A 27,136-nucleotide genomic window follows, 5' to 3' on the forward strand; every position below is an offset into this window, starting at 1 on the left:
CTTGGTGTCATCTTGAGTGACAGGAGCTCCCTCAGAACCCTCACTGGTCTCTCATTTGTCCTTTGGCTGCAAGTGGCTGGGTGGGCAAAGGCCCCCTGCAGCTGCGGCCCATCACCCAACTTGCCACACGCAGCATGAGCTCTGGGATGGGTGATCCAGGCCACATGGGCCAGTATGGCCAAGGTGGGGCTCTGGTGACTAACGTCAGCCTGTGTGGTGGGGGTTGGGTCTGCGCCAGGGCTCAGGAGCCAGCTGAAAGCGTCGGGGAAGGATCCCAATGGACGCCCCGGCAGGGGATGGGATCTGCCACAGCTTCCCCCACACCGTTGGGCCTCCCCCTGCTCTGTTACCCTCATGCTGGAAAATTCTCAGGGCTCAGATGGGGAGTGGGGGCCTGGATTCCCAGCGCCCCTCCAGCCTGCAAAAAGGCTGATCTTTCACCCTTGGCCTCCCCCGCTTTCTTCTTGGTCCTGGGTTTGAGTTCTGGCTCTGTTCCACTCCTGCTGTGGGTCTCTCATAGTTGAGGGTTACATTTCCCTGAGCTCATTTTACCAGTCTGTGATGTGGAGACAGTAAACCCTGCTCCTTATTGGGCAGAGGGCATTTGAAAAGGCCTGGAAGGGAAGGAAAGGAGTTTCGACAGGTGGGGCTCGGAAAAGAAGAAAGGCATTTCAGAAAAACAACAGATGAGCATCTATGGATGTGCAGTCTCAGTAGCCAAGCCTTTTTTTCTCCTGCATTATTTAAATAAAAGCTACTCCAGCTGATGAATAGATAGACAACTTCGGTCCATCCATCCAACGGACTCCACTCAGCAATATAAAGGAACTCTCACGGTGACCCGAATGGCTCTCAGATGCATTATGCTGAGCGAGAAACGCCCGGCTCAAAAGGCTACATGCTGTTTGATTCACTTACATGACTCTCTGGAAAAGTCAGAACCCCTGGTAGCCAGGGGCTGGGGCCGGGGGCAAGGACCGACTGCAGAGGGACACAGGGACTTGCGGAGTTTGGCGATGTCTGGGTCACGGTTATGGTGGCGATTGCATGACTGCGCACATTTGTCACCACGCACAGAACTGTGTGTAAAAGGGTGAATTTCACTGTATGTGCAATAAAAAACGAAAAAAACCCACCAACACAAGGTTCTTTCAACCAGATATACATCATCATCATAAACATGTTTCCCAGCAGCCATCCGTCACCCTGGGCGTCACTCACGTATCCCCTCAGGAATTACTTCTTGAGCCCCTGCTCCACGCCAGGCACTTCCCTAGGTATTGAGTTGGCCAAAGAGTTCGTTTAGTTTGTTTCCATACGACGGCTCTAGTAGCGCTTAGTTGTCTTGAACTTCATTCAGAACAATTTCGTTAGATTATGTTGTGACAGCTGTCGTATCCGCGTGCATTTAAATAGTTTTCAAAATTGGTGAATTTTTGTGCAACCATTTTAATATTGAAGATGGAGGAAAATAGGCTTATTATTCAAGAAAGGTAAAAACACAACTGAAACACAAAAAAAGATCTGTGCAGTGTGTGGAGAAGCTGCTGTGACTGATCGAAAGTGTCTAAAGTGGTTTGTGAGGTGTCTTGGTACTATTGACATTTTGGCCAAATAATTCTTTGCTGTGGGGCTGTCTTATACATTGGAAGATGTTTAGCAGCACCCCTGGCCTCTGCCCACTCGAAGCCAATAGCAGGAGATAGACAACATACTCAAAATATCCAAATCAATAAAGTTATGGTGAAAATGAAAAATGTGTCCTTTATTTTACAGAAAAAAGCTAAAGGGACTTTTGGGCCAACCCAACACTAGCGACTCAGGAAGTAGCAAAATCAGCATGTCGTCCGATTCCAGTGCATTGCCGCTAAGTCCACCAGTTAAACTCCAACAGTGGCGAGTGCCATGCAGAGCAGGAGATGGGGTAGTGATCAAGGTCAGGGGCAAGTTTAGCCAGAGTGACAGGGAAAAACCCTGAGCCGAGGGGACTGCGGAGCTCAGAGGTGAGAAGGGGCCCGCTGTGGGAAAGATGGGGCAAAGGGAACTCCAGCCGGAGGGAAAGGCAGGTGCAAAGGCCTGAGGTGAGAGGGTGTCTGGTGTATGTGACTGTGACTCTGACCTCACCCTTCTTTGCCGTGTGGCCTTGGGTAAGTCATCTCACCTCTTGGTGCCTCAGTTTCCCCATTCATTAATGGGCAGGCAATCTTGCTTCATAGACTTATTGTGAGAATTAAATGCAGTAATTTTCTCAAGGCACATAGCACGGTGTCCAGCACGCGTGAAGTGCTTAGCTGATGCTGGGTGTCTTCATCCTACTCTCTCTGGGAGGCAGAGAGTATTCTGAGTTCCACTTCCTCCAGGAACCAAATGGTGCAGGTGGCTGGCTGCCCCAGGACCCCACAGCTGGTCAGTGGCACCACTGGGACATGCCCCACTGACCTCAGCTCAGCCTGCTTCAGATCCCACAGAGGGTTCCTGGGATCCATTCTAGACATCTCAGAGCCGGCTCTGCAGCTAAGTAAATGCTCAGAGGCCAGGGGTGCAGGCTCAGGGGAGAGACCTAGGGCCTGTTTTCTCACATTTCCTGCCCAAGGAGAGAGAGGGAGAGGGTCTGTGGATGTCCAGCCTGCCGAGCTCCGGGGCCGTGGAGGAAAGCCAGGCCACGCCGCTTGAACAAATAAACTCGATCCTTTGGGGGAAGCCGTGCTCAGGGCCTCTGCAGCCACTGCTCCCAGGCCATCCCTGGGCTGAGGGCATCTGTGCCAGCCTTTCTAAGCTCCCTTCTTGGAAAAATAACCTTATTCCTCCAAGAAACAGATGCTGTTTTCTCCTTTCCATCCCCCAGTCCCAAATAGAAAGCAGCCAGCGGTAAGGTTAGGAAATCAAACCCCCAGAGATTTGGTTTGGCAACCCAGAATCATTTCTTGTTTGGATAACCCAAGGCTGAAAATGCCAAGAATTTACGGGCAGCCTGGGGAGGTCGGGGAAGCTGGGAGTCCCAGGCCAGTGAGGGAGGGTCTCGGGCTGGGCCAGGACCCCACACTGCACTCCCGCTGGATGTGCTTTTGACCCATGTCCAGCCAGGCGAGGTCTGGCAACCACCAGGCTGGGGGGCTGAGTTATTCTAAGGTTTGACGTCAGGGACCTGGAGCAAACAGCAGAGCCTAGGGGCAGCGCCAGGTCGGAGGCCCCTGCCCAGCCCTGGAGCCCTCCCCCTTGGCTTTGGATGCAAAAGGAAGAGAAAGAGGTCACGGCTGAGTAGCCTGGCTGAGGGGTGGGTGCTGGCTGTCAGGCCAGTGTGTTCTCCAGTGTGGACAGAGAATGTGGACACCTGGGGAGGTAGAGGTGGTAGTGGGGAACAGGTTGCCTAGTGGTTAGAGGAGAACCTGAGAGAATGACAAGGAGAGACCTAGGGAGACACCAGCTAGACAGGAGAGAGAATCAGAGAGCGACAGAGACCCATAGAGACAAGAGGGCCACTGTGAGAGCCTCAGGAGAGACTTCGCAAGAGGCAGAAGGACACAGGGTGAAAAGAGAGACAGAGACAGACAGTGACACAGGCCAGTGATCACTGGCACAGGCGAGAAAGTGGAGAACCCCATGGTTTCGGGGTTTGAGGTTTGCTCTGCCCCTGGGGCCCCGGAAACTCAGTCTGGTGCTGGGAATGGGCCGGGAGCCTGGGGGCTGTGTCTGGCCCTAGTGTTCCTCACTCTTCTCATCTGCAAAATGGGCCCCTTGTGGGGGGTGAGGGAGAGGGCAAGGCATGGCACTTCCCGGCTGGGAGAGCTGGGGTAGCTGGTGGGATGGCAGGACTGAGAGTGTGCCTTTACTGGCAGCAGGCTGCAGGCAGATGCTTCCCAGCTCTGCTCTTGACCCCACATCACATGCCTCACAGATGGGGCACTGAGTGAAGAGTCACAGAGCTAGTCTGCGGTGACCCCAGGAGGCTGTGACTAACCACCGCACCACACGGCTCAGCTACGGAAGCCTGCTCTCCAGCTAGCTCTGTCCCCCCACCCCCTCAACAATCCTGGCAGCTGCCAGGAGCTGATGTGCAGCCCACCAATAGTCCGGACGTGAGTCACTGGGGCAGAGGCTTTCCAGAAGGAAGGAGGAGGAGGAGAAGAAAGAGAGGTGGAAGGAAGGTGAGAACAGTAGAAGGAAGGAAAGGGAGAGGGGTTCAAGGGAGGGGAGTGAGAAACGGGGAGAGGGAGCAGAGGCAGGGCACCCGCTGACCCCCATCCCATGCACATCTGAGCACAGGGCAGAAGGACAGCAGCCAGCTGCATGCCGGGAGGAGAGTGGGTAGCCAGGGACTCAGGAATGCTGATGCAGAAGGGAATATTCACTGTCTCTCAGATCGGCCTCCCCCACCTCCCTGGCGCCCTCCCGCCAGGAGGAGGAACCTGGAGTGCGGGGTGAGAATCATGATTGGCTTTTGCTGCTGCATGACTCTGGCAAGCCCCTTCCCTTCCTGGGCCTCAGTTTCCTTACCTGTACAAGGGAGGAACTGGAGGCATGGGCTGGGCAGGCGGGGGCCATTGGGAGCTGGCAACAGCACCCCTGTGCCTACCCAGATGAACAGAGTGTTGCTGGGTGTAGGGGGGCAGATTATCTCCCCTCAGCCCTGGTCATCCCTGAAGGCCATGGCGATGATGGTGATGATGATGATGATGATGCTAGACAAGGCTATTTGAAACTCACTTTTCTGCTTTTCTGAGATATTACAGCAGAAAACAAAAGGAGGTGTTAGAGTTTCAAAGACTCTGGACTGAGAGAATGCACAAGAGAAGAGCCAGAGGAAGGTCACGACCACGGCCACAGAAGGTAGCCAGCATTCCTGACAGCGGCCAGGAAGAGTAGCGGGAGAGAGGTGACTGTTCGGGTCCCGCCTGTTCCTGCGCCAGGGGTCGTGTGTCTCCCAGGGGGAGGAAGGACCCAGGAATGACAGGGCTCGCGTCTCCATGTCCAGGGAGAGCACCTAGTGGGAACAGCCAACCCTTACTGGGCATTTACTACATGCCTGGCACCGGGCCAAGGGCTTCCTGCACATCACCTTGTGGTCTCGTCCGCTGCAGAGGCGAGGAAAGCGAGGCTCAGAGCGGCCCCCGGTCCCGCAGCGAGAAAGGGGCAGAGCTGGTCTCGAATCCCAACTGTTGGGCTCCAGAGTTGGGGCTCTCACCCTCCAGGCTCTGCTGCTACCCCAAACGGTGACAGGGCCCAGGGGAGAAGGACTGCCAGGCGTGTCTAGGCCCGTGGGTCTGAACTTGCTCCACGGGCACCGAGTGACTTGGCAGTGACCCGAACGCCAGGGGGAAGAGGGGAGCACTCACCCAAGGGCCCCTTGCCGAGGAGATGACACCGCAAACACTTGCATAAATCCCACCAATGACCAAGCATGACTGGGGGCCCCTCGAGAACACAAACATGGCCACGTGACATTCCCAACCCTGAGGGTATCTGCCACCCTTGGACTAACTTGGCTGAGCTTCCCCCAACCAGCGGTGTAAAGCTCAAAACAGAGATAATGTTGAATTAAATGAAAGCCCACCAAGCTACTGCATTCTTGCCCAGGTGGGCTGCACGATGTCCTCAGGTGGGCAGCAGCAGGCTGACTGTGGTGCGTGACCATCCCACCGGTCTTCCCAGCCCCTCATGACATGCTGTCATTTTATCCAGTTTGTGGATGGGGAAACTGAGGCTTGCTCATCCATAGCCATGTGACAAGTAACTGCTGGGGTCAGGGTGTGAACTCAGGTCTCCCTGACTCCTACATCAGTGACCTTTGCCCCTCAGTGTCCCCAGCCCCGATGATGAGGCTAGGTGGATGGGTGCCTGGAGAGAACATTCCACTGCGAGCTGAAGGGATGAGCTGGGTGACTTTCTGACTGGAAAGCCTTTGGTTTAAATCCATCCTTTGGCTCGGCCAGTGCTGACCAAGCACCAGGCACCCAGGGGAGCCAAAAATGGGTGAGAGGGTGAGACTTGGGGTGGAGAAGCCAGGTGGTAGTTGATGAGGCCTGAGCCAGGGCAGTGGCCAGGGTGGTGGCCAGGGAGACGGAGACGGAGACGGAGATGGATGCTGACAAGATAAATTGAAGGGGCAGGATGGATGGGTCCTGCTGTCTGGGGTTGGGGGGCAAGTAGCGGTGAGGAACAGCCCCAGGGTGGTAATACCTTAAACAGAGAGAGAGGGGGCCAGGGGAGGGAAGAGCTGAGAGTCAGACAACTTTGGGGTTAGGACCCTTTGGGCTCTCAGAGGGGAGATGGCTAGAGAGGAGCAGTTCAGGGTCCTGGATTCAGGGCACAAGAGCCCATCAGATGTCCATCTGGTGTCACAGTGGTGGAGCGTGTTGGAGACAGTGCTGCAGGAGTGCGGGGCAGCTGAGGGCAGGGCCACAGAGTGTGAGAGGAAACCAAGAGCCAATCCAAGAGCCCAGACTACGTCCCGGGAAACACCCACATTCCAGGGTACGGGGAGGAGCAGGAGCAACCTGAGCTATCGGGGGGGACACTGTAGGACAGGAGGCAAGTTCTGAGCACCTTGGATGAGCCAGGCACTGTTCTCAGCCCTGAGGACCCAGCAGGGAACTAAACAGGTGTGGTCCCTGCCTTCCTGCAGCTCACAGACCAAAGGAAATGCTTTTAAGAACAGGTGGGTAATAAGTGCTAAGAGAGAAAACCAAAGCTAGGGGGAGGGATGGCAGGAGGGTGGCTATTTTAAACAAGGTGGACAGGGAGGGCCTTTCGGAGGAGGTGACATTTAAGCAGAGACCTGAGGGAGGTCAAGGATGAGATACATGGCTGTGGAGGGGAGAGGTATTCCAGGAAGTAAGCATTTGCTCTTATTCTGAAGAGATGGGAACCCTGGGAAGGCTTTGAGCAGAGGAGGGACAGGATCTAACTGAGGACTGAATAAGACCCCTCTGCTTGCTGAGGGCAAAAATGACCAATAGGGTGGGCCAGGGTGGAGACTGGGAGTCCAGGACCCTGGCTGTGACAACTGTCTAGGTAGGAGATCCAGGTGGGGCCAGGAGCTTGGGAAAGTGTTCACAACAGCATGCTTTATTGATGAGTGTTTGCTGATGGGGATAGTTTCTGGAAGGACGGGTTTGGGCAGCAGCACTCAATTTGTCAAGAGGTCCAGTATGAGCTATGGCCATTGGACGTGGGAAGTGGGACATGGGAGACGACCTCAGGGGAAGGAGGAAGTGGGAAGTGAGGAAGCAGAGGTAGAGCATGTGGACCTCTGAGAGCTCTGGGTGGGAGAAGAGGCTTGCCTTGTCCTTTTCCTCTTCCCTTTGAAACACGGAAGATACTTACATGTGATTCAACATGAAGGGGAAGGACCAGTAGGAGGGAGATGTGGATGGAGACACAGGAGGGGCTGGTTGGTTTGAGCAGGGTGGAGGGCTGCAGAGGATGGGCCTCGTAGCCCAGGCGGGGAACGTGGCCTTGGCCCCTGCACGAACCCCTCTCTCTGAGCCGGAGGAAGGCCTTGGGGACTGGAGGTGAACCTGCAGGTGTGGGGCAGGCTGCTGAAGGTCACCTCTCTCCCGGGACCCCCGTTCTTGCTGCAGTAGGAGGCCCATGGTCTGGTGAGAGGGTGGGCAGGGTTCCAGACAGAGGCCCGAGGAGGGTGAGGTTTGGAATAATCCTTATGGGACTGGAAACAGGTGCCTGAAGGGCACACACAGACTTCAGGTGGTCTGGAGCCCCCAAAGGGTCAGCTCCAGAGCATGAGGCCAAAAGCTCCCTGGAGGGGGACGTAAAGGTGGGATGGTGAAGGCTGGAAGTACTGCAGGGCAGGCGGTGGGAGGACTGGTGGGCAGAGAACTGTGGGAAGAGGGTGAGTGTGGGCTGAGGAGGCAGGGGGTCTGGGCAGGAATGCAACAGGGGTTAATATCGTGTGTGCACAAACGTGCGTGCAAATGTGTGAGCAAAGCAGGTTGGTTAGATAGGCGCAGTGCAGCCTCTCCACCTTGCGGGTGGATCAACTCACGGTGCACACAGGCAATCCTTTGGAAATCAGGAGGAAGCGGCCAGAAGTTCGATTTACATGATTTTATGTGTCTCTTTGTTTTCCTTTTATTGATTCCAGACAGAGGAGGAGAGGAGGAGAAGAAGACGGAGACAAACATGGATGTGAGAGAGAAACATCAATCGGCTGCCTCTTGCATGCTCCTGGACTGGGGACCGAACCTGCAAGCCACACAGTGCTTTGACTGGGAACTGAGCCCACAACTTTTCGGTTTGTGTGATGATGCACAACCAACTGACCCATGCCGTCCAGGGCCATATGTCATCTTTTTAATGTTCATTTTCATTTGTGTCACCTTATACATATTATCTTAATATATATGCATGTGCATAAACATTAAATAAACATGCATATATTAGGGAGTGGACGTTGCTGATTGGGCACATGATTTGAACAATTTGGAAACCATGGGGTAAGAAGGTACTGTTCCTTGGAGACGCACCTTGGGGAACCTTCTAGCCTTCTCTGCTCTCACCTGGGTCTGTGAGCTGCTGTCTGCTGTGTAACACACTCGAAAGCTCTAGGAGTCGGTTTACTCCCCTCTCCACCCCGTGCCATCAGTCAGACTGTCTCCTGGGCCTGGGGCCGGGGGCCTGTTCCCTCCCTTGGGAGCTCCTACTTAGGGGGTGGCCAAGCCCATCTTGGGCCCTGCAGGGTGCCTTTCCTGCCCCCATGCCCAGCCTGGGGCCAAGCCTGCCTCGTTCTCTCTGTACCTCAGTGCCTCGCCAGGGCCTGGCACGGAGCAGACGCGCAGAGTGTTTGCTGAGTGACAGGAGATGCCAGAGTGGCCCTGGCCTCGGGCCACAGCGGTGGGGGTGCCCTCAACTCCTCGATCTCTGCCAGCCCGTATCCACTTCATCAGCAGAGCCCATTGGCTCCCCTTTCAGAATACACCAGAATCTGACCGAGCACACCCGCTCCGCAGCCCTGTCCTGCTTCAGGCCTCCATCACCTCTTGCCTGGTGGCAGCAGCAGCCTCCTCACTGGGCTTCAAACCTCCACCCCGCCCTCATAGTCCATTCTGTTCGAACCTATTCAGGTGTGTGTCTCCCTGCTCCAAATCTGCAACGGCTCTTGTGATTCTGGGAGCAAGAGCCAAAGTCCTTCCAACATGGACTGCCTTCCCCTCACCTCTCTGGCCCCTTTGTCCCCCTCCTTCTCTGCTCCAGCCACACTGGCCTACCTGCCGTTCCCCAGACACCGCCACTGCATTCCCACCTCACAGCCGTCGCCCTTGCCTGTCCCTTTGCCGTAAAGGCCCCCCTCCCCCACCCCCACCGGAGACCTGCATGGGCTGCTCCTTCACTTGACTTGTTCTCAGGGTTCAAATGTCATCTCCTTCTTGACTTATCTGACCTCAGATACCCAGCCCTCACCACCTCTTGCCTTTTCCCTCCTTCACTTTGCTCACCATCTGACATATTAGATTTGTATCATTCATCTTTTTCTGCCTCTTATCCCCACCAGTCCAGAAGGGGATGCACTCTTTGTTTGCTGTTGTATCCCAGCACCTAGGAAGGGCCTGGCCCATCCTAGCTGTCAGCCGGTTTTCATCGGGTGAATGAATGAATGACAGGGAGTCCGGTTTCCAGTTCTGACCCTGCCCACCTTGCTATGTGGCCTTGGGCCCATTGCTGGTCCTCTCTGGGCCTCATTACCCCACTCTGTACAATTCAGAGGCGGGGGTCCCATCCCCTGGCCCTCTGTGCCCAGGGAAGACCTCTGAGGTGGACGCTCCCACTGCCAGCCCCTGCCCACCAACCCCTCTGCAGGCCCAGCCATACCTTCTGCAGCCACTGTGTGTTGTTCTCTAGCACCTTCTCCAGGCGTTGCACGCGCTTGGTAGGCCAGTCCCCGAGGCTCAGCGCAGAGGCTGGCGAGTCCCTCTGGAGGCTGTTGGAGGCCCTGAAGGCCTCAGGCTCTGGAGGGCAGGGCTCAGGCTCGGGCAGCACGAAGGTGTAACTGCACTGGCCGTACTGGACGCGGTGTGCCCGGCGGCGCCCTCCGGCCTCCTGCCCCCTCCGCTGCTGGGCCACGGTCATCGCAGCCACAGTGAGGAGGAGGCCACCTAGCAGCATGGCTGGCTGGGAGAACATCCAAAGATGTGGGGATGGTGATGGGTGTCCGGTCAGAGCCCAGAGGGCCCCGCTCCGAGCTCAGGAGGCACCCACTACAGCCAACAGTGGGCAGGACTGCCCGCAGAGCTGCTGCAGCTGCAAACCCCTGTTTGGCCAAGCTCCACCCAGACAGCTATTTATACTTGCTCCAAATGCCACAGCTGCTCAGCTCCTCCCACCGCCTCGTGCTCCCCCTCCAGACTCTCCCTCACCTCTATTCTTCCCTCTTTCCCTTCCTTCCTCCTCACTGGCCCTCTCACTACGCCTGTCTGTGCTCCGGCCTTGCTCTGCCTCAGGCCGCTGAGCCCTTTTACTGTCCAGTGGGGGCCTGGCCTCCCAGCCAGAGCGCAGGCACGAAAACAACACCCAGACACGTGCGCACACTCACAGACTCCAGCACACACACACACTAGAACGCCAACGCGCCCGCTTCAGAAAACCAAACGCGACTGGACTCTCTTCCTGTCTCTGTCCCTGTCTCTCCCTCCAACCTCCCCCAGCTAAGGCTGGAATCTCAAATTTCAGCACCCCATGCCTTCCCTTTCTCTCCCCCCAGCCAGCACATTCCCGCTCTGGTTCCCTGTTAGCACTTGGAACACCAGTGAAGTGGCCCCCTGGAGAGAGTAAAGGGTGGGGGCAGGGGAGCGAGGTCGGGGAGGAGGCAGCCCGTCCAATCTGTTTCAGGAGACAGAAAATCCTTACAAGGCCAGCGAAGTGGCTTCACCAGGGAGCTGGCTCTGTCCTCCCTTCTCCCTTGGGCCTAGAGGGATGTTGTGCCCTGAGGTGGCCCTGGCTCAGTTCCCGTGACAGTACTGAGACGTTGTCCTGTCCTGGGGCAGACTGTTTGGGGGCTGCGTTCGTCTGGCGGGAGGTCGATGGTCCGGAGAAGAGCTTGGGATGCAGCCCCCGAGTCAGAGGCAGCTGGCTCTAACTCCCCTTCCCCAACTGCGGGCCCTGAGACCTCAGGTGGGCAGCTTCACCTCTCTGGGGTTCCACATCCCGGTCATCCAGCTGGGTTCACCCTGTCTCTTGAAAACGAAACACATGCAAATCCTCAGCATGGGCACTAAGGGATCTTTGTTCACCTCTCCAAAGTCAAACAGGCTAACCAGCTGTTTGACTTTGGGCAAGTCACTTCACCTCTCTGGGCCTCTTATTCCTCTTGGTAAACTGAGGAAAATACAGGGGTGGGCAAAAGTAGGGTTACAGTTGTGAGTGCACAAAACGTGGAGTTGATAAAGCTATTGTCATAATTACAACCTGCATTTTCCCATGAGAGCCACTGGGAGCCCACTTTTGCCCACCCCTGTAAAGCCACCCATTGCACGGGGCGAAAATTAAGCGAGTTAGAGCAGTGCGGGCACCGGCATCGGGTGAGCCCTAAGTAATTACTGTAAATCGTTGTCAGCGTCACAGTTGTTGTCTGTCTCCCCTCCCCCAACCCACCGCAATGCTAACCCCGTGAGGACAAGGGCGTGGAGGACACTGTTGCGGGCAGGAGGTGCCGCAGAGTTGGTCAGGGTTCTCCTGGGTGCGTTGCCTTCTGGCGTTCTCTGTTCCTTTTCCCAGAGTGGGGGCAGATCCGGCGGTTTGGTATTGTTTTTTTCCCTTTGTGTTCCCAAATCCTGTCTGGGTTTTGAACGGGGCAGGCTCCTTGGGACAGTGGCAAACAGGGGCTCATCCGGGGAACTAAACACTTCAACCAGGTGTGCGGGGCTTTGGCAGGAAAAGGAAAAGCAGCTGGTTATCGGGCACTCACTGAGCTTCCGTGGGCCAAGAGCCCTGTTCTCACCTCTGCCTCAACTGTCACCTCCGGCCTCGCAAGGAGGAAGTGTGTTCACAGAGGCTGAGAGTTTATCACGGTGGGGGCACAGGTGAGCCCACCGTAAAAGCCTGTTGTTAGGATTGAGCAGGGAATCCCAGTGAAGTCAGCCTTGTTATCCTCCCATTTTATAGGGGAGAAAACTGAACCCCAGGTAGGAGAGGGATTTGCCTAAGGTGCCCAGCCTGGAGGTGCTTGGCCTGAATTGAGGACTAAGAACAGGCTTCACCTCCAGGCTGGCCCCAGAGCCCAACCTACTTCTCCCACTTACCCTCCCAGGGCCGTGTGCAAGGATAGCAGCTCCCCTCAGCCTCACTCTCCTCATCTGTGCACGAAAGAGAGTATTAAACCTCCTCGTGGGCCATCAAAAGGACGGCGGGAAGCTCCTGGCGCGGGCCATGCCTTTCGTCTTATCCGTGGAAAGAGTGAATGCATGAGTGCGATTTCCTTCCCCGCACAGGCTTAAACAGACACGGGCCCTGAAAGTACACGAGGGGCTCGCTGTAGGAAAGAGGAAATGCAGATGGGGTCAAAAGAAGAGTTCTAGAAAGCGGGGAAGATGGCCCTGCCAACTCTGCACCTTCGTTTCAGCGCCTCTGCTCACCTCAGGACCTTGGCGTGTGCTGCGTTTTCTTGCTCAGAGCACTGCTGCCCGCCCACCCTCACCCCCACCTCGCATCGGTCTTCCAGTTTCTGTGGCTGCCAACAACTACCCCCACACTTGGTGGCTTAAAACCAAAGTAGCCATTTGTGACCTGTCAGGGTTTCTGTGCGCCAGGAATTTGGGAGCAGCTCTGCCGGGTGGTCTGCTCACGTTTCTCAGGGGGTCGCAGTCAGGTAGTGGCTGAGCTAGGACATCTTGAAGTCTTTTTTAACTCACCTGTCAGCACCTTGGCATCCCGCCCCCTGCCCCCCGTCATGATGTCTTCAGGGGGTGTCTCCAGCATGGTGGCTTCAGGCAGCCAGGCTTCTTCCATGGCCACTCAAAGGCTACAAAGGCGCATGTCCCCAGAGAGCCAGGTGGAAGTTATGTCACCTTTTGTGAGCTAGCTTCGGAAGTCATTCAGTGGAATTTCTACATTCCATTGGTCAAGGTCTTCCCAGGTTGAAGGCAGGGGACATAGACCAGCCACCCCCCCCTCCCCCACTGCCCTGTCTATGGAAGGGTGGCATTGTCGCAGGCAGAACTTTCAGGAGAGGGTGTGTGTGTCTGTGGCCATTTCTGGGAAGTGCTACAGGTAGGAGAAGCTCCTTTCATTTTTCTTTCTTTCTTTCTTTCTTTCTTTCTTTTTTTCTTTCTTTCTGTTTTAGGCTTAAATATTGCTGACACATGCTCACATGGGCCCCTTGGCCCTGTTAAAGTTTGAAATCAGAGCCCCCCCCCCCCGTAGTCCTAGCCCTTTACCTGAACCCCTCTTAAAGTGCTAAGTGGTTAGCTGCTTGTGTAATTACTCATCTCTTTGTTCCCAGCACTTGACACACAGTGTGTTCTTAGTAAATATCTGCCAAGTGGGTGAATGAATGAGTGATGAATGAATGAACGCAAAGCTTGTGCCTGGCTCTCCCTGCCAGGACACGGGGGTCGAGAGGGGCACCGTGGAGCCACCACGGGCTTCACCAATGGGGCAAGCCTGGCTGACTCAGGCTTGGGTGGCCTTGGGCAGATGGCCGGCTGCTCTGGGCCAGTTTCCTCCTTCTCGGTTGGAGACAGGCTCGGGCCGCGTCTCCCGGAGGCCTTGCCGAGGCGAGCTCTAGAGAAAGTTCATAAACTGGCACGCTGCTGAGGACGTTTGAACACAGGGCCCCCAGCAGTGTCCGGGGTAGTTTGGGCATAAGCCTCGCCTGGAGACAGAAGCCATACGGAATGACCGCCCAGCTCTCAGGGAAATGGGGGCCAGCCATTGCCATGTGTCAGTGTGGTGGTAGGCAGGCGGAGCTGGTGGCAGGGCCCAGGGAGGGAACCTGGAAGGCACCATCTGGGCTCAGCTGGCAGGCTCCGGGAGCCCGTGGGCCGGAGCCTGAAGGCAACAATCACCTTAGGGCCTGGAAGGGCCTGGGAGGACCCGCACGTTCTGTGCGTGAACTTACTGCCCCGACCTCATTTCTGAGCCGCGGACACAGAGCCATCTGCCTTCTGGACACGACCCTCAAGGTCTCAAACACAACTCCCCATTTTTTCTCCCCTACTCAGCTCTGAACAAGCTTCTCCTGGATTCTCCTAGCACTGAGTAACAGGAGTAGGGTCAGCCTCATGGGACCCAAAGGGATTGAGGGAAGGATGGGGTGGCTCTCAAGGAAACCCGGGGTGGAGTGACCAGGAAGGAGATGGGTATGGATGGGCATAAAATACCTGCCCACTTGCTTCCCCTTCTTGGCCACTTACCAAGGGAACCGGCTTCCCATTCCAATCCAGTGGGGCGTTGGCACAACCAGCATGCAATGGACCCGCATCTCACCTTTAGCTCATGAGAAAGCACATCCAGAGATGGGGGCAACCTGCCCAGAGTCACACACTGGAATCTATTTTCCTGGAAGAACTGATCTTTCTGAACCTGGGAACAAAGGCAGGGAAAGCAGACCATTCCTGGAGAGTCACTTGGATTTGGGGCTTCAGGCATCTGGATCTGAAGAAGAGGATTAAGTTAACCAGGCTGGATCTCCCACTCCTGGCCTCTTCTCTAGAACCCAGCACTTCCCTGGCCCCTCTCTGTTCAGCTGCCCTAATTTCAACACCCAGGGTGATAAATAAGGGGGGCAAACCTGGCAGCTTAAAGCACACCCAAAGCCTCTTGTACTGGGCTGTTCATATCCCTGAGGACATGACCTGGGTGTCTCTTGGGGCCACTAATGACAATGTATTGAGGTCCTAGCAGAAAGCTCTGAGGCTGCTGACAATCCTGGGGAATGTCAGTGTCTGCCAGCATCCGTCAGTGTCCCGAAAAGATCCAGGGTGCATCTGTGGAGCAAAAATCATCGTGTCCCCGTGAGAACTTCCACCCAGAGGACAGTCTGTCAGCTGTCCCCCACCTCCATTTTCCACCGCCCTACGCGCAGAGCCACAACACAGCTAATAGATCAGAAAGGACCCAAGGCTGAGTTTTGAGGTCACCCCTGTGACCCAGGCCTAACAATTAAGAGCCCCACACTTCTGGCACTGAATCTTGATTCCACTTTAGTAGGCGAGACTCAGTTTCCTTATGCATAAAATGGGCAGAACAGTCCCTCATTAGCAAGGTATGAGGGAGGGTCTTCCAGTTACTAGAACTGTGTAGCAAAGTACCCCAACACTTAGTGGTTAAAACAATGGCAACAGCTATTTTACTCATAAATGCAGTTCTGGCCAGGTTCAGTGGGGACTCTGCTCCATTTGGCATCAGCTGGAGCAGCTTGGAGTCCAGAGCCCAGAACCATTCGAAAGCTCATCCATTCACACATCTGAGACCTGGACTGGGGCTGGCAGCCGGAAGGACCTCGTGCAGCCTCTTCATGGGGTGGGGGCTTCCTCACAGCATGGTGGCCGAGTTCCAAGGGCAAGCATCTCCAGAGAGGTAGAAGGCATATGACCTTGTATGACCTCACAAATCACACAGGGTCAACTCTTCTAAATTCTACTCACAGAGGCAGTCACAGAGCCCCACCCAAGTTCATGGGGGGGAGGAGTAGATTCTCTGTGGGTGGAGACTGGCGAGGTTTCAGAAGAGTGTGTGGGATGGGAGATGTTAGAAAATATAATCACCATGGGAGGGAGGATGAGGAAATGCCACTTCGGTATTGAGCATGTAAGTAACTGCGTGGTATGTTGGCAGCTATTATTATATTATCTGTATCATTGAAAAGAGCAAGGCTCTCTGCGTAAAAAATGTCCTTCAGACCCTCTGGTAGTTAAAGGTGAAGCAGAAAGTGGGGCTGTTTCCATTGACATGGCCAGAGAAATTGGCCCAGAAACACTTTGGGACTTGCCCAAAGTCCCCCAGCATCTGAGCGCCCAGTCCATCCTCAGCCAGCCAGGCTTCGAACACAGCCGCCTCTGCAGTCGGTAACACTTGTTGCTCTTTCCCAGGGGTAACCGCCGTAGCCTCGGTTTCCCTCTGAATGATGGAGAGACCCAGCTTTACCGTCCCAGAGGCTGAGGGGGCCAGGGTGGAGGGCATGCACCCTGTGCTGGGCTGCTTAGCCTGGGCCACCGGCCACGCCAGCCCTAGCCCAGGCCTGGGAGCTCGGCTGCCTCTGCGCCCGCATCCGGCATTCGTTCCAGGACGTGAAGAATGAGCCTGCCAGGCCAGAGCGCAGATCTATTTTGGAACCTGGGGCCCCGTGGAGGCTCAGAGGAGCCTGTGACCCAGAGAACGAACAGGGCCCTCTGTATTTTGTTTGTTTTTATTAAACAAGCACAGCATGTCCCTCATAGAAAAGTCAGAAATAAATATATTAGCAAGAGGGGAAAAAAATAAATGATTCTGTGTTCTCACCAGCCTAAGGCAAAACCCATAGCCAACATTTTGGAGCATTTTCCTCCCAATCACTTCTCTCTACACAGAGATGCATATGTTTTGGGATGGGTTTCTAGAAAAAAATAAAATAAAAGAGCACTCTCTAAACTTTTTAAAAGTTTTCTTACTTTGGATTACGTTTTGGAAAAGGAGTCAGAAAAGTGCACAGGATGATAAAACCCCACACACCCGTCAGTTCAGATGAGTGCACGTCACCACTCTGCATGTTAACATTTTGCGGATTTGTCCCACATTTTTAAAGAAACGCAACTTAATACAGGTAAAGTTGGCAACCCTCACGTCCTCCTCCCTATCCCTCTCTCATGTCCTCTCCCTCCTTGACCATGGGCCCAGATACATGTCTCCATAAATAATGTACATTTTTATATGTAGCCATAAGCAGTGCACATTAAGTATTTTCAAAATTTAAATACATGCGGTTGTAACAGGGAATGAAAACTCCGTACTGCCCTGGCTTACCATGAAATGGAACCAGGATGAATGCCCTAACGGAGTGATGAAAGGAGCCTGCGGACCGACTGTTTCCAGGCAAGCACATTGCAGACAGTTCCAGTTCCCGCTGGTGCAGAAAACGGGGCCGCAGACACCACTTCAGGTGACACAGGCCGCCCGCCTGCAGGAATGTGGCTTGCACGGAGCGGCTCCAGGATACTGACAGGAAAGATCCATGTCGGGACCGGCAAGGACACCACCTGAAAGGCCAAAGCCAGTGCCCTTTGCTGCCGTGGCGACATCTGCCGAGCAGGCCTATGACCTTGTTATACTGCCATTTCACTCTCCTGAGATTAGGTTCCCAGGACTGGAAGTTACTGGAAAGCACGGACAGAACGCGACTAACTGTCCCCCACAGCCGCAGGCAAAAGATAACCTTGGAGCAAACTGCAGCTTATGCAAAACCTCGTGATACAGCGCCCCCAACCACCCAGGGGCCTCACAACAGCACCCCCCTTTCTATAATCCATAATTCAGGAAAAGCTCAAAGCCCCCACCCCCAGTGCCGGTGTATCTCCCACACCACGCCCCTCTCCTCTCCTGGAGCGTGAACAAAAACGTTACTCTCTGCACGCTCTCGTCTTTGTGAATTTTTTCACAGCCCGCACCACCGACCACCCTAACTCTACCTACACATCCACAGCCTCTCCCCCTCATCTCCTTGTTCTCCTGTCCCTCCTGTCCCTCCTTACAAAAGCCCCTGCCTGCACTGAGACAGTAAGATGGGCCTGAGGCCAGAGTCCCCCTTCCAGGTGGCCGGCCCCTGAATAAAACCACGTTCCTTTACATCAGCACCTACCTCTCGAGTACTGGCTTTTGAAGCGGCGGGCAGCCGGACCTGCAATGGGTTACACTAATGCTATAAACAACGTCCTGCTTGTACAGTATATTTTCCCGATTCACCCAAATTCTACATATAAATCTTGTGACCAGGGTCATGCTTTTCTTCACTGCTGTGCAGCATGGTCTCAATCAATATCACACTTTATCCAGCCTACGAAGGATGGACATCTGGGTTGACTCAGTTCTGTTATTTCTAACAGGGTGACTGTGGCCGTCTTGTACATGTGCCTTGTGCCCGTGATCAGCGGTTTCTCCAGGGCGCTTATGGAGGAGCGCTCCTTCTGGGACACGCGGTGTGTTTGGTGCCGCCCCAAGGACACCGCCACGCTGCTCACGGGCGTTCCCATTGCTCTGCATTCCTGCCCTCCCTCGGTATTGGCAGGCTTTACTTTTGTGGCAATGTGATGGCTGTGAAACAGTGCATGGAAAAGGCATATTTTTATAGCCTGCTTTTCCTGCTTATGAACTACTTCCCTCAGCAAGAGATTCTTCTATAAGCACATGATAAAAAGCAGCCTCAGTCTCCACCGAAGCACTGCTGGGATTTTCTTAACTGATTCACTGTGTTTGGACACGGGGCTTTGTTATTGTGGCAAATTGCAAAACGGAGCACAGGCTTCTCCCACCACTGTAAACACCAGCCCTTGCCATGTGACTTTGCAGCTCCTCTTATAAAGAGGGGGAGTCTATGGCTCCACTCCTCCCATCTGAGTTTGGCCATGTGTCTTGCTTGGCCAATGGGACCTTTTCAAATGTGAGTCTCCCAAGGCTTTAAAGGGGCTGCGCACTGGCTCTTGCGCTCGCTCTTGTGGAAGCCGCCCTGGCTGGACTGCTGGATTGTGAGAGGCACGGGGCCAAGTCATCCTGTCACCCCAGCCGACACTGAACCAATCCCCAGACCCATGAGTGAGGCCATCCTAGACCACCCAGCCCAGGCCAGAAGAATCGTCCAGTTGGCCCACGGAAGGAGGGGAATAATACATGTGCATGGTATTAAGCCACCGAATTTGGGAATAATCTGTTAGATGCTAAGAGCTGGTACAGCTTCCGTCAGGTCTTTCCTGTGCTCGGTTCATTCCTGGCTGTGGACTGTGGGAGAGTTATGGAGTCTCAGGTTCCTCATCGGTAACATGGGGGATAATACCTGTCTCTCAAAGTCATGAAGATCTGAAGAGATGGCGCATGTTGGCATCACACAGGAGGACCCCTCTGACACCCTGACGGTCTCAGCCGTGATTTTGCTCATTTCCCCTTGGTTTTCCCTACAGCCCCCACCTTATCCAAAACTCACTCATCTTTGCAGGTTTTCTTTGCAAAGGTATTGGTATTTAAACATAGATGCGAACATGAAGATGTAAGTGTTTAAGGGCAGTTGTGTGAACATCCCTAGCGTTAGATTTCCAGATCTCCTCTCCTTCCGGAACACTCCCTCTTGAGGTTGCGCCTGGCCATGCGACTTGCTTTGACACTGAATTTGGACACCTTTAAGAACCCTTGTGTGACTGTCTGTACTTCCTTCCCTGACTGCAGAGAGCTGGGAGACTTGTGCTGAGATACCTGCAACATCAAATGGGCATAATTTTTGGTTTCTGTGTGGTTTCAATAAACTTATCTGATGCTCCCCACTGGGGACAAGAAGCATGAGGAAGGAAGAAAAATCCTTGTTGTATTGAGCTGCTTGTTACGGCAGCATAACCTAACTATTTGGGGTTGAACTCCGTCCCCCGCCCCCCAAAAATACATGTTGAAATCCCAATGCCCAGCATGTGACCTTCTTTGGAAGAAGGGTTGTTGCAGACGGAATTAGTTAAGATGAGGTCACATTGCAGGAGGTGCACCCTTAGCCCAGTATGCCTGGTGCCCTCACAGGCGGGTGGGAAGATACGGGGGCAGAATTCCGTGCAAAGATGAAGGCAGAGATTGGAGTGAGCACCTTCAAGCCAAGGACGCTGGGGGTTGATGGCTGCCACCAGAAGGAAGGATTCTCACTTGAGTCTCAGAGGGAACATGGCCCTGCTGACATTTTGCTTTCTGGCCTCCAGGGTTGTGAGAGAATCCATTCCTGTTGTTTTGAGCCACCCAGTTTGCTGCACTTCGTTATGGCAGCCCAGGAAACCAGTACACTACCTTACCGCGGCCAGCACAACAGTCAATGGAGGTGACTGTACAACAGTGACCGTGTACAGTCGGCACGGTGTCCGTTTAGTGAGACCTTTGTGCACCGGATGCAATGCTCGGTGCTCCACATACAACATGCAGCTGTCGTTCTTACTCGTGTGTTTGTTTAGTGTGTGCCCGCCATGTGCCCACCATGTGCCCGGCGTGCACTGAAGATGTGCAGGACACCGAGGCCCCGGCCCTGACAAAGCCCACTCTGAGCCCCCACGGGTGGGGAGTCCACGCTGCTGCACACTCCAGCCGCAGGAGGGCGCCGGGCTCACTGGCTTCTGGCCTCAGACATCTGGGGCTCATCCTTCCTTCCCCCCCAAGTGGCCCTGGGCCAGTCACAGCACCTTCTCCAGGGCCTGCCTTCAGAAGGTGAGATAATGGTCCCTGCCTCACAAGGGTTGTGGGAGGGTTAAAAAAAAAATGAGTAAGTGGATGGGACGGGAAGGCCGAGCCGAGGCCTGGCGCCCAGTGGGGCTGATGGGGAAGGTAGAAGCAAGAACGCCAGCCTTGGACATCCTGGAGGACAAGCACATGTTCTGCACAGATGTCACCTCCTTCGCAGAAACCGTTCGCTGAGAGCTGGCAGCAAGATGAAATTCTATGAGTGACGAATTCTCCGATGGGCCTTGGGGCATTTTTTCATTCCACATCGGGGCAAGAGGAATGCGCTTGGCCAGGGGATGCTGTCCAGAGGGTCATTCATTTATTTGGGCCTTTCCCGTGCATCGGTCACTGAAGGCCGACCCGAGGGGCTTTGTCCTTGCTGTTGCCTCTGCCCGGGTCACCGCTCTCTCAGTGGCTAGCTCTCTCCTTATCACACTAGCTAGGCTCAAGGATCTGCCCTCAAAGAGATCTTCCCTGGGCACCCTATGAAACAAACCTTTCCCCCTCTCCCCACTGTAGTTTCTTCATGGCCGTTTTATTATCAGACATAGTGTTTCAATTCATTTGCCCACTTGCTGTCTGTCTCCCCAGTTCAACTGTGCGCCTCTGAGAGCACAGACTGCATCTAAGGCATCCACTTCTGCATCCCCACTGTGTGCAATGTACCTGACATACACTAGGCGCTCAATAAACATCTGTTCAATGGGTGAATGAAGTGTTGTACTATCTAATTCAAGCATTTCTCGAGCACCTGTGGTCTATGCGCTGTAGATATGGAAATAACTCAGACATCATCCTTGGCCTCAGGGAGCACTTGGTCTATGGGGGAAGAGAAATTTGGACACATGCCACAGCACAGCTGGGAAGTTCCCCTCCAGCTGCTGCAAACGTCACGCAAGCGGGTGGGAGGGAGGCGGAAGGCAGTTACTGTGTGCCGAGGGCCTGCTCTGTGACAGGGCCTATCACACATTACATTCGGCTCAATCCGCACAGCAGCCCATTGTACAGAGTAAGCGTCAGCGACTCAGAGAGGCGAGATGACTTGGCCAAACTCAAACCCAAACTCACGGCAGAAGCAGGACTGGGACCCGGGTGGCCTGGCTCTGAACTCTGAGTGTATTTCTTCTAACATGAGGCCTCTCTTGCCCAACAGAAAGAAAAGTCCGGCCTAACCTAAGGGGGCAAGCAAAAAAGGTATGTGTTGTTTTATATAAAATAAATTATGTGTATTGCATATAAATACTTTAGAAAATAGTTTTAAAATATATTTTTATATTTTTAATTTCATATAAAATAAATAATTTAAATATACTACTAATAATATGTTGTTATTATTATTATTTGCTCATGTAATGGTTACATACAAGAGTAGCGGCCTTCAGGCACTGCTGGATCTTGGGTCTCAGACAACATCACCAGAACTGGCTCCATCCTCAGGTGGCATCTCAAGTCACAGTGGCAAGGCCATGGCCTGCAATGCCAGCCCTTCCACTCCCTTCCCACCTCCCCAAAGAACTAAATCCTGAGGCAAGAAGAATGCCCCACCAGAGGCTTTGGGGTTGGCTGATGCAGCGCCCATTCCCATCAAGCGGCTCTCACTACAGAGGCCGTGCAGCCAAATACCCACCTCTCCAGCCCCTCCTGCCGCTGGGGGGGGGGGGGGCACGTGACGCAGCGGCGGCCAATGGGATGGAAGCCCACACCAGCGGGCAGGAGGAGAACCTGGCTGCCTGACAACGGTGCTGGGACACGAACGTGGTCGGAGGCGTGGGCCATCTTGCAGCCCTGGGGGGAAGGCCCGAGTGTCATCACATTAGTCCTGACATCGCCAAGCTGCCGAACACCTACCGTCAGACTTTTCCTCGGAGAGAAAAATAAACACTTTATCGTGTGAGCCACTGCATGAAGTTCCTTGTTACCCGCAGCGGAAACGTTCCTGGCGGCTACACACCTCTCTGTCAAGTTCACACAAAGTCCATGGGAAGGCCTCGCCTTGGCTCCGACCGGTCCCGACCTCACTGCCGATCAGACCTTGGTGGCCAGCAGAGACGGGACAGGCCAACCTACCGCTCCAGCTGCCGCCTGCACCTCATCGGTTTGGAGTGGGCAGGTTCCCCAGTGGAAAAGTGGGGGGCTGTCAGCAGAGGAGGACGATGGTGTCTACACTCCCTATGCCCCAGGATCGGTGGAGACGAGACACCTTGTACTCCGCCGAAGCTTTCTTCCATCACGTCCTGGATCACGGAGACTTTGGCTCATTCCCCCTTCAGTCGTTTTACTGGGGAGGGGAAGGGGGCAGTTCAGTGGAGTTGTCCAGAGAGGGGTAAAGGGCAAGCTGCGAGACCGCTTCAAATGCCATGTACACAGTGTCCTTTCTGTGCCCCAGGCCGGGCCGTGCCCTTGTCCGAATCCATCCTATCACATCTACCTCCTTGCTCCCCTAAACGAGGAGGAAGACACACCTCCCGCTTCTCAGACATCCCCCTTTCCCTGGAAGGCTTCTGAGCCAGACAGGTTTGAGTGTAAACCCACCCCCATCACTCCTGCATGTGGGTAGCCACAGGCTGTTATCTCACCTCTCTACACTTGTGTCACTAACCCCGGGGACAGAAGGACCCTCCATGAGGGGGACGGCATGAGAAAGAGTGGACCGAGTGCTTGGCTCACGGTGGCCCCGCTGCCAACAGCAACACTGAAAGCACTTTCTCTGCAAACCCTTCCCAGACAATCCCAGGACCCCAGCTAGAAAACCTGCTCCCACCTGCGGCAGGTGCCACCCAGCGGTGAAACAACCCAGGCACGTGGCAAGACCGCATTCTCCAGCCTCCCTTACCTGCGGGAACGGTCACGTGACTGAGTTCCACTCCCCTTGGGAGCCTCAGTGGAAGACGGCAGAGCCACAGGCAGAAGCTTGGGTCTGGAAACCACTGCTTGGCAAAGCGCTCACGGGGCACACCCACGTTGGACTTCCGGGGAGTGAGAAATAAGTCACTGTGGTGGTCCACGCACCCACCTCTGGGGCTTCCCAAGGCTGCCCTAACATCCACCACCCGGGGGGTGGCCTGGGAGGGCTTGCAGGGTAAGTGATGGGTGGCCAGTCAGAGAGGGCACCCGCGTGGGTGTGAGCAAAGACAGAAGGTGGGAGGAGAGGAGGACAGAGAGCCCCAGTGAGCACGCTGGTGCTGGGACCAGCCTCTACTCCAGCCCCCCTCCCTGGCCCAGCAGACAGCTGCTCACGTTGCCCAGCCCAGAGTCGGGCTAAGAGACTGGTAATAACACTAACAATAATGGTAATAATAAGGGGAGTCCCTGCCAATAGTCGAGAGTACTTACTGCTGGCCTAGGCTCGGTCTCACTTAATCCTCATGGTGGCCCAGTGAGGGAGGCAATGCTGGTGTCAGTCCCATTTTACAGGTGAGAAAACAGAGGCCCGTAGGGTGTCTGGGGACACTTTCCGAAAGGCAGGTTCCTTAGATTAACATTGTTCCCACGAGATAAACTTCCTTCCCACAGCACAGCCTTTCCTTGGGGCGTGTGCCTTCATTCCACCACGTGCCAGGCATTGTTTATAGGGCCGAGGACTCAGCAGTGAACAAAACAGGTGGGAGACCTGGCCCTCATGGGGGAAACGGGCGATAAATACCTAGGCAAACCAACAAGGAGGGTTCCCATGAGGGTGAGTAGCGTGTAGGCACTGTCAAGGAGCTCTGGGTGGCGATAGGAGGTGGGGCCATGCATTTCGAAGTCAGAGGAGACCTCCCCAACAGGAGGCTGAGAGCAGGAGTGAGCTACTGGACCTTCTTGGGAAGGGTGTCCCTGGCAGAGGCGACAGCATGTGCAAAGTGCCAGTGCAAAGGCCCTGAGGCGGGAACGAGCTGGATCTTCAGGGAACAGAAAGGAGGGCATTGTGGCTGGAGTGGAGTGAGCAGGAGAGGGAGGGGCATGATGAGGCTGCAGAGGCCACAGGGATGGGACATGGGACAGGTTTGGGTGGGCAATGGTGGGAGGGGTAGGGACGCGCCTGAAGGGGCTCTGGGTGCCAGCTCTAGGGTACAGGCAGGGAGAAGACAGGAGGAGAGAAGACAGGGTTCTCAGCCCAAATTCACCTCCTTCCCGCCATCTGATCTCTCTCTCTCTTTCTCCCCCCACCCCTCACAAGCGGAGGCTAGATCCCTTGGGAGAACAGAGGCCCCAGATTGAGTCCACAGGCCCTTGGGAAGGCACAGGCACGTTCCTGGGTCCTGAGCCTGTGGCAGAACCAAGGAAAGGGACAGACAGCCCTGAGAGTCAAGCCCTCACAGCCCGGCCCTGCCTCTAACTTGCTGGGTGCCTGGGGCTCCTCACTGCCCATCTCTGGGCCTCCCTTTCCTCCTGTGTTTGAGAAGGGGGCTGGTCTGGCTTCACTGTTTTCCAGCTCTCTGTCTGTCTGTGGGCAAGCTGTTTAGCCCCCCCATGCCTCAGTTTCCACAGGGAGGGCCCAGTCCCCACGGTTGAGGTGAGAATTAAATGCACAGTGATGGGTGCTCAGTAACTGTGAGGAATGGCTGTAATTACTTTTATTTTACCATTCTATCGCTACAGTTATTGCTATTATTAGCATTAATGTCGATCCTTTCTGAGGCCCCTTTTGGCTTTCAGATTGGCCTGGTGGTTGCCTGGCCTCCACCCCTCAGACAGTGTCGAGGGGCTGTGTTCACCAACCTACCGGATGCTCTGCCTGGGGCCAGGGTGGGGAACAGGGTTGACTTCCCTCCCTTCCTGCTCCAGCTCTGCCTCTCTCCTTGCCTGACACCCTTCGGAGGGAACCCAAGCTTTACTCCCCCGAAAAATATCTTCTTCCAGGAGGAGAAGTCAGCACCAGAAATCCTCCCTGAGGCCTAAATGGCTACGTGGGAAGATTTTCTGTGAGAGCCTGGAGGGAGCAGGAAGGGGCAGGAAGGGACGAAGGAGGAAGTGGAGCCCCAAGCATTTGCTTCCCCCAAGAAGACGGCTGGGCTCTCCATGGGGTCCCAGGGGCAGGGTTTCCCCACATTCTTCATGCTTCCCTGACCACCCTGGCTGCTGGCCCCTCTGCGCTTCCCTCTTCTTTCCTGAGGGTGTACCCCTCCTCCTCTCCCAGGTCCAGCCCCAGCCCTGCCGGAGAGCAGCAACTTGGGCTGCTCTCTCTTTGCCCTGCTTGATTAAAATGCAAAAGGCGCCCCTGTCCAAAAAAATGCGGCTAGGCTCTAATCACTCCCAGCCGTCTGGGCTGAGTGGCCGCCCACGGCTGCTGGCTGCCAGCATCCAACACTGGAAGGACAAATCCGGGATGAGGGAGCTGAGGCCAGAGAGGATCACAAGCCAGGCTTCAGACTCCTGGTACAGTGCTCAGGCTGGGCAGTGGGGCGGAGCCCAGGCTTCCGTCTCTTCATCTGCACCGTGGGGATGATGGAAGATTTCACACTTAGGCTGGTGCTGGGCCCCTTGTAAGCACTCGATAAATCCCTCATAAGACTTTAGCCCTCAGATTTCTACTGTCCCTTCATCTCGGCTTTCCTGCCCCGCTCCCGACACCTCTAGGAAACTGCCCTCTACCAGTCACTTGCCGTCGTCAAGGGAAGAGGCCCCTGGCTGCCCCCTTCAGAGCTCTACCCTGGCACCAAGCAGTCACCAGGAGCTCAAAACGCCTTCATCAGTTCCAGGTGAGCCCCTCCAGGAGCTGGGCACAGCGCTACACGCTGCTTTCCCTTTTCTTATTCTAGTAAAGACAGTGCTTGATTCAGTGAAAGAAGATCTAGAGGGAGATAAAGCAAATAATTAAAATCGTGTCTGGATCCCCTTCACGCCCCTCCCCAGCTCTGTACGCACAGAAAGCTCCTGGGGGACGCGCCCTTCACACGTGGCCCTGCAGCTCCCTTTGTCCTCGGCACAATGGCGTCTGGCCCGGGCGTCAGCTCTGGAGCCCTGCGTCAGGCTTTTTCATCACTTCGTAGTTTGCCACCGAGTGGCTGGGCCACCCTGTCCGTGGAGCCGGGGCCCCTGATGGAGCTCTGGGTTGTGGTTCCCTCCCATTCTACCCAGGCCACAGGGAAGGCCCTCGCCCGTGACTCTTTGTCTACATGGGCACTGTTTCTCTAAGGCAGATCCCTGGACATAGGGCTGATGGACAGCACCTGCTCTTTCCATGTGGGGGTACCGTCAAATCCCACCTCCCCGCAGGCTGGTCCAGACCTGCATACCTGCTGTCCCAGCCTGTGTGTGAAGGTGCCTGCCACCCCCAATCTTCTGTCCTGGAAGCCCCCTTACCTCTCTTGTCTTCCTGTTCCACTCAAGGTGGCTAGAGGTTGAGCATCGTCTCATGGCTGTGCATTGGTGCTTGCTTGTCTCTCAGGCACAGAACACTGGTTAAGAGCAGTCTCTGTTTCAGGGGACCCTGGCATTGGCACTAGCAGGAATCAGGGATCAGCGTGGAGGGGGTTGAAATCCTCACAGGCAGTGCAGGGAGGGCTTTGAGTCGGGGTTCTGGAGCCAGGTGGCCTGGGTTTGAATCCTGGCTGTGCCCTTGCTGGCTGTGTGATTTTGGGCAAGTTACTCAACATCTCTGAGGCTCAGCTGGGTCATCAGAAAAGCCATTCTAGTAGGAACATCTAGCTCAGACTGCCGTTATGAAGTTTGAAAGAGTCAGGACACACTCAGCGCTTCAAACAGAGCTGGGCACGTTCCCTGTGGGTGTCATCATTTGAGCACCCACAGCAAGCAGACCGGGAAGGCTGTTGGG

General features: G+C 55.0%; 1 protein-coding gene across 3 annotated transcripts in view; it reads right to left on the reverse strand.

The window, feature by feature from the left end:
• The window catches only part of ANGPT4 (angiopoietin 4), a 32,883-nt gene extending 22,270 nt beyond the window's left edge, over positions 1-10,613 (reverse strand). Inside the window, exon 1 of one of the 3 annotated variants that reach the window (XM_053927072.1) lies at positions 9,826-10,611. In XM_053927072.1, coding sequence (XP_053783047.1) covers positions 9,826-10,137 — 312 coding nt within the window. In that variant the 5' untranslated portion in view covers positions 10,138-10,611. Of the gene's footprint in view, positions 1-9,825 lie in introns of all 3 variants that reach the window. The other 2 variants (XM_053927073.1, XM_053927075.1) reach the window with 2 other exon arrangements.
• Positions 10,614-27,136: the final 16,523 nt, after the last annotated feature.

Source organism: Desmodus rotundus, chromosome 6 (assembly GCF_022682495.2).
Source record: "Desmodus rotundus isolate HL8 chromosome 6, HLdesRot8A.1, whole genome shotgun sequence".
NCBI classification, from domain to species: Eukaryota; Metazoa; Chordata; class Mammalia; order Chiroptera; family Phyllostomidae; genus Desmodus; species Desmodus rotundus.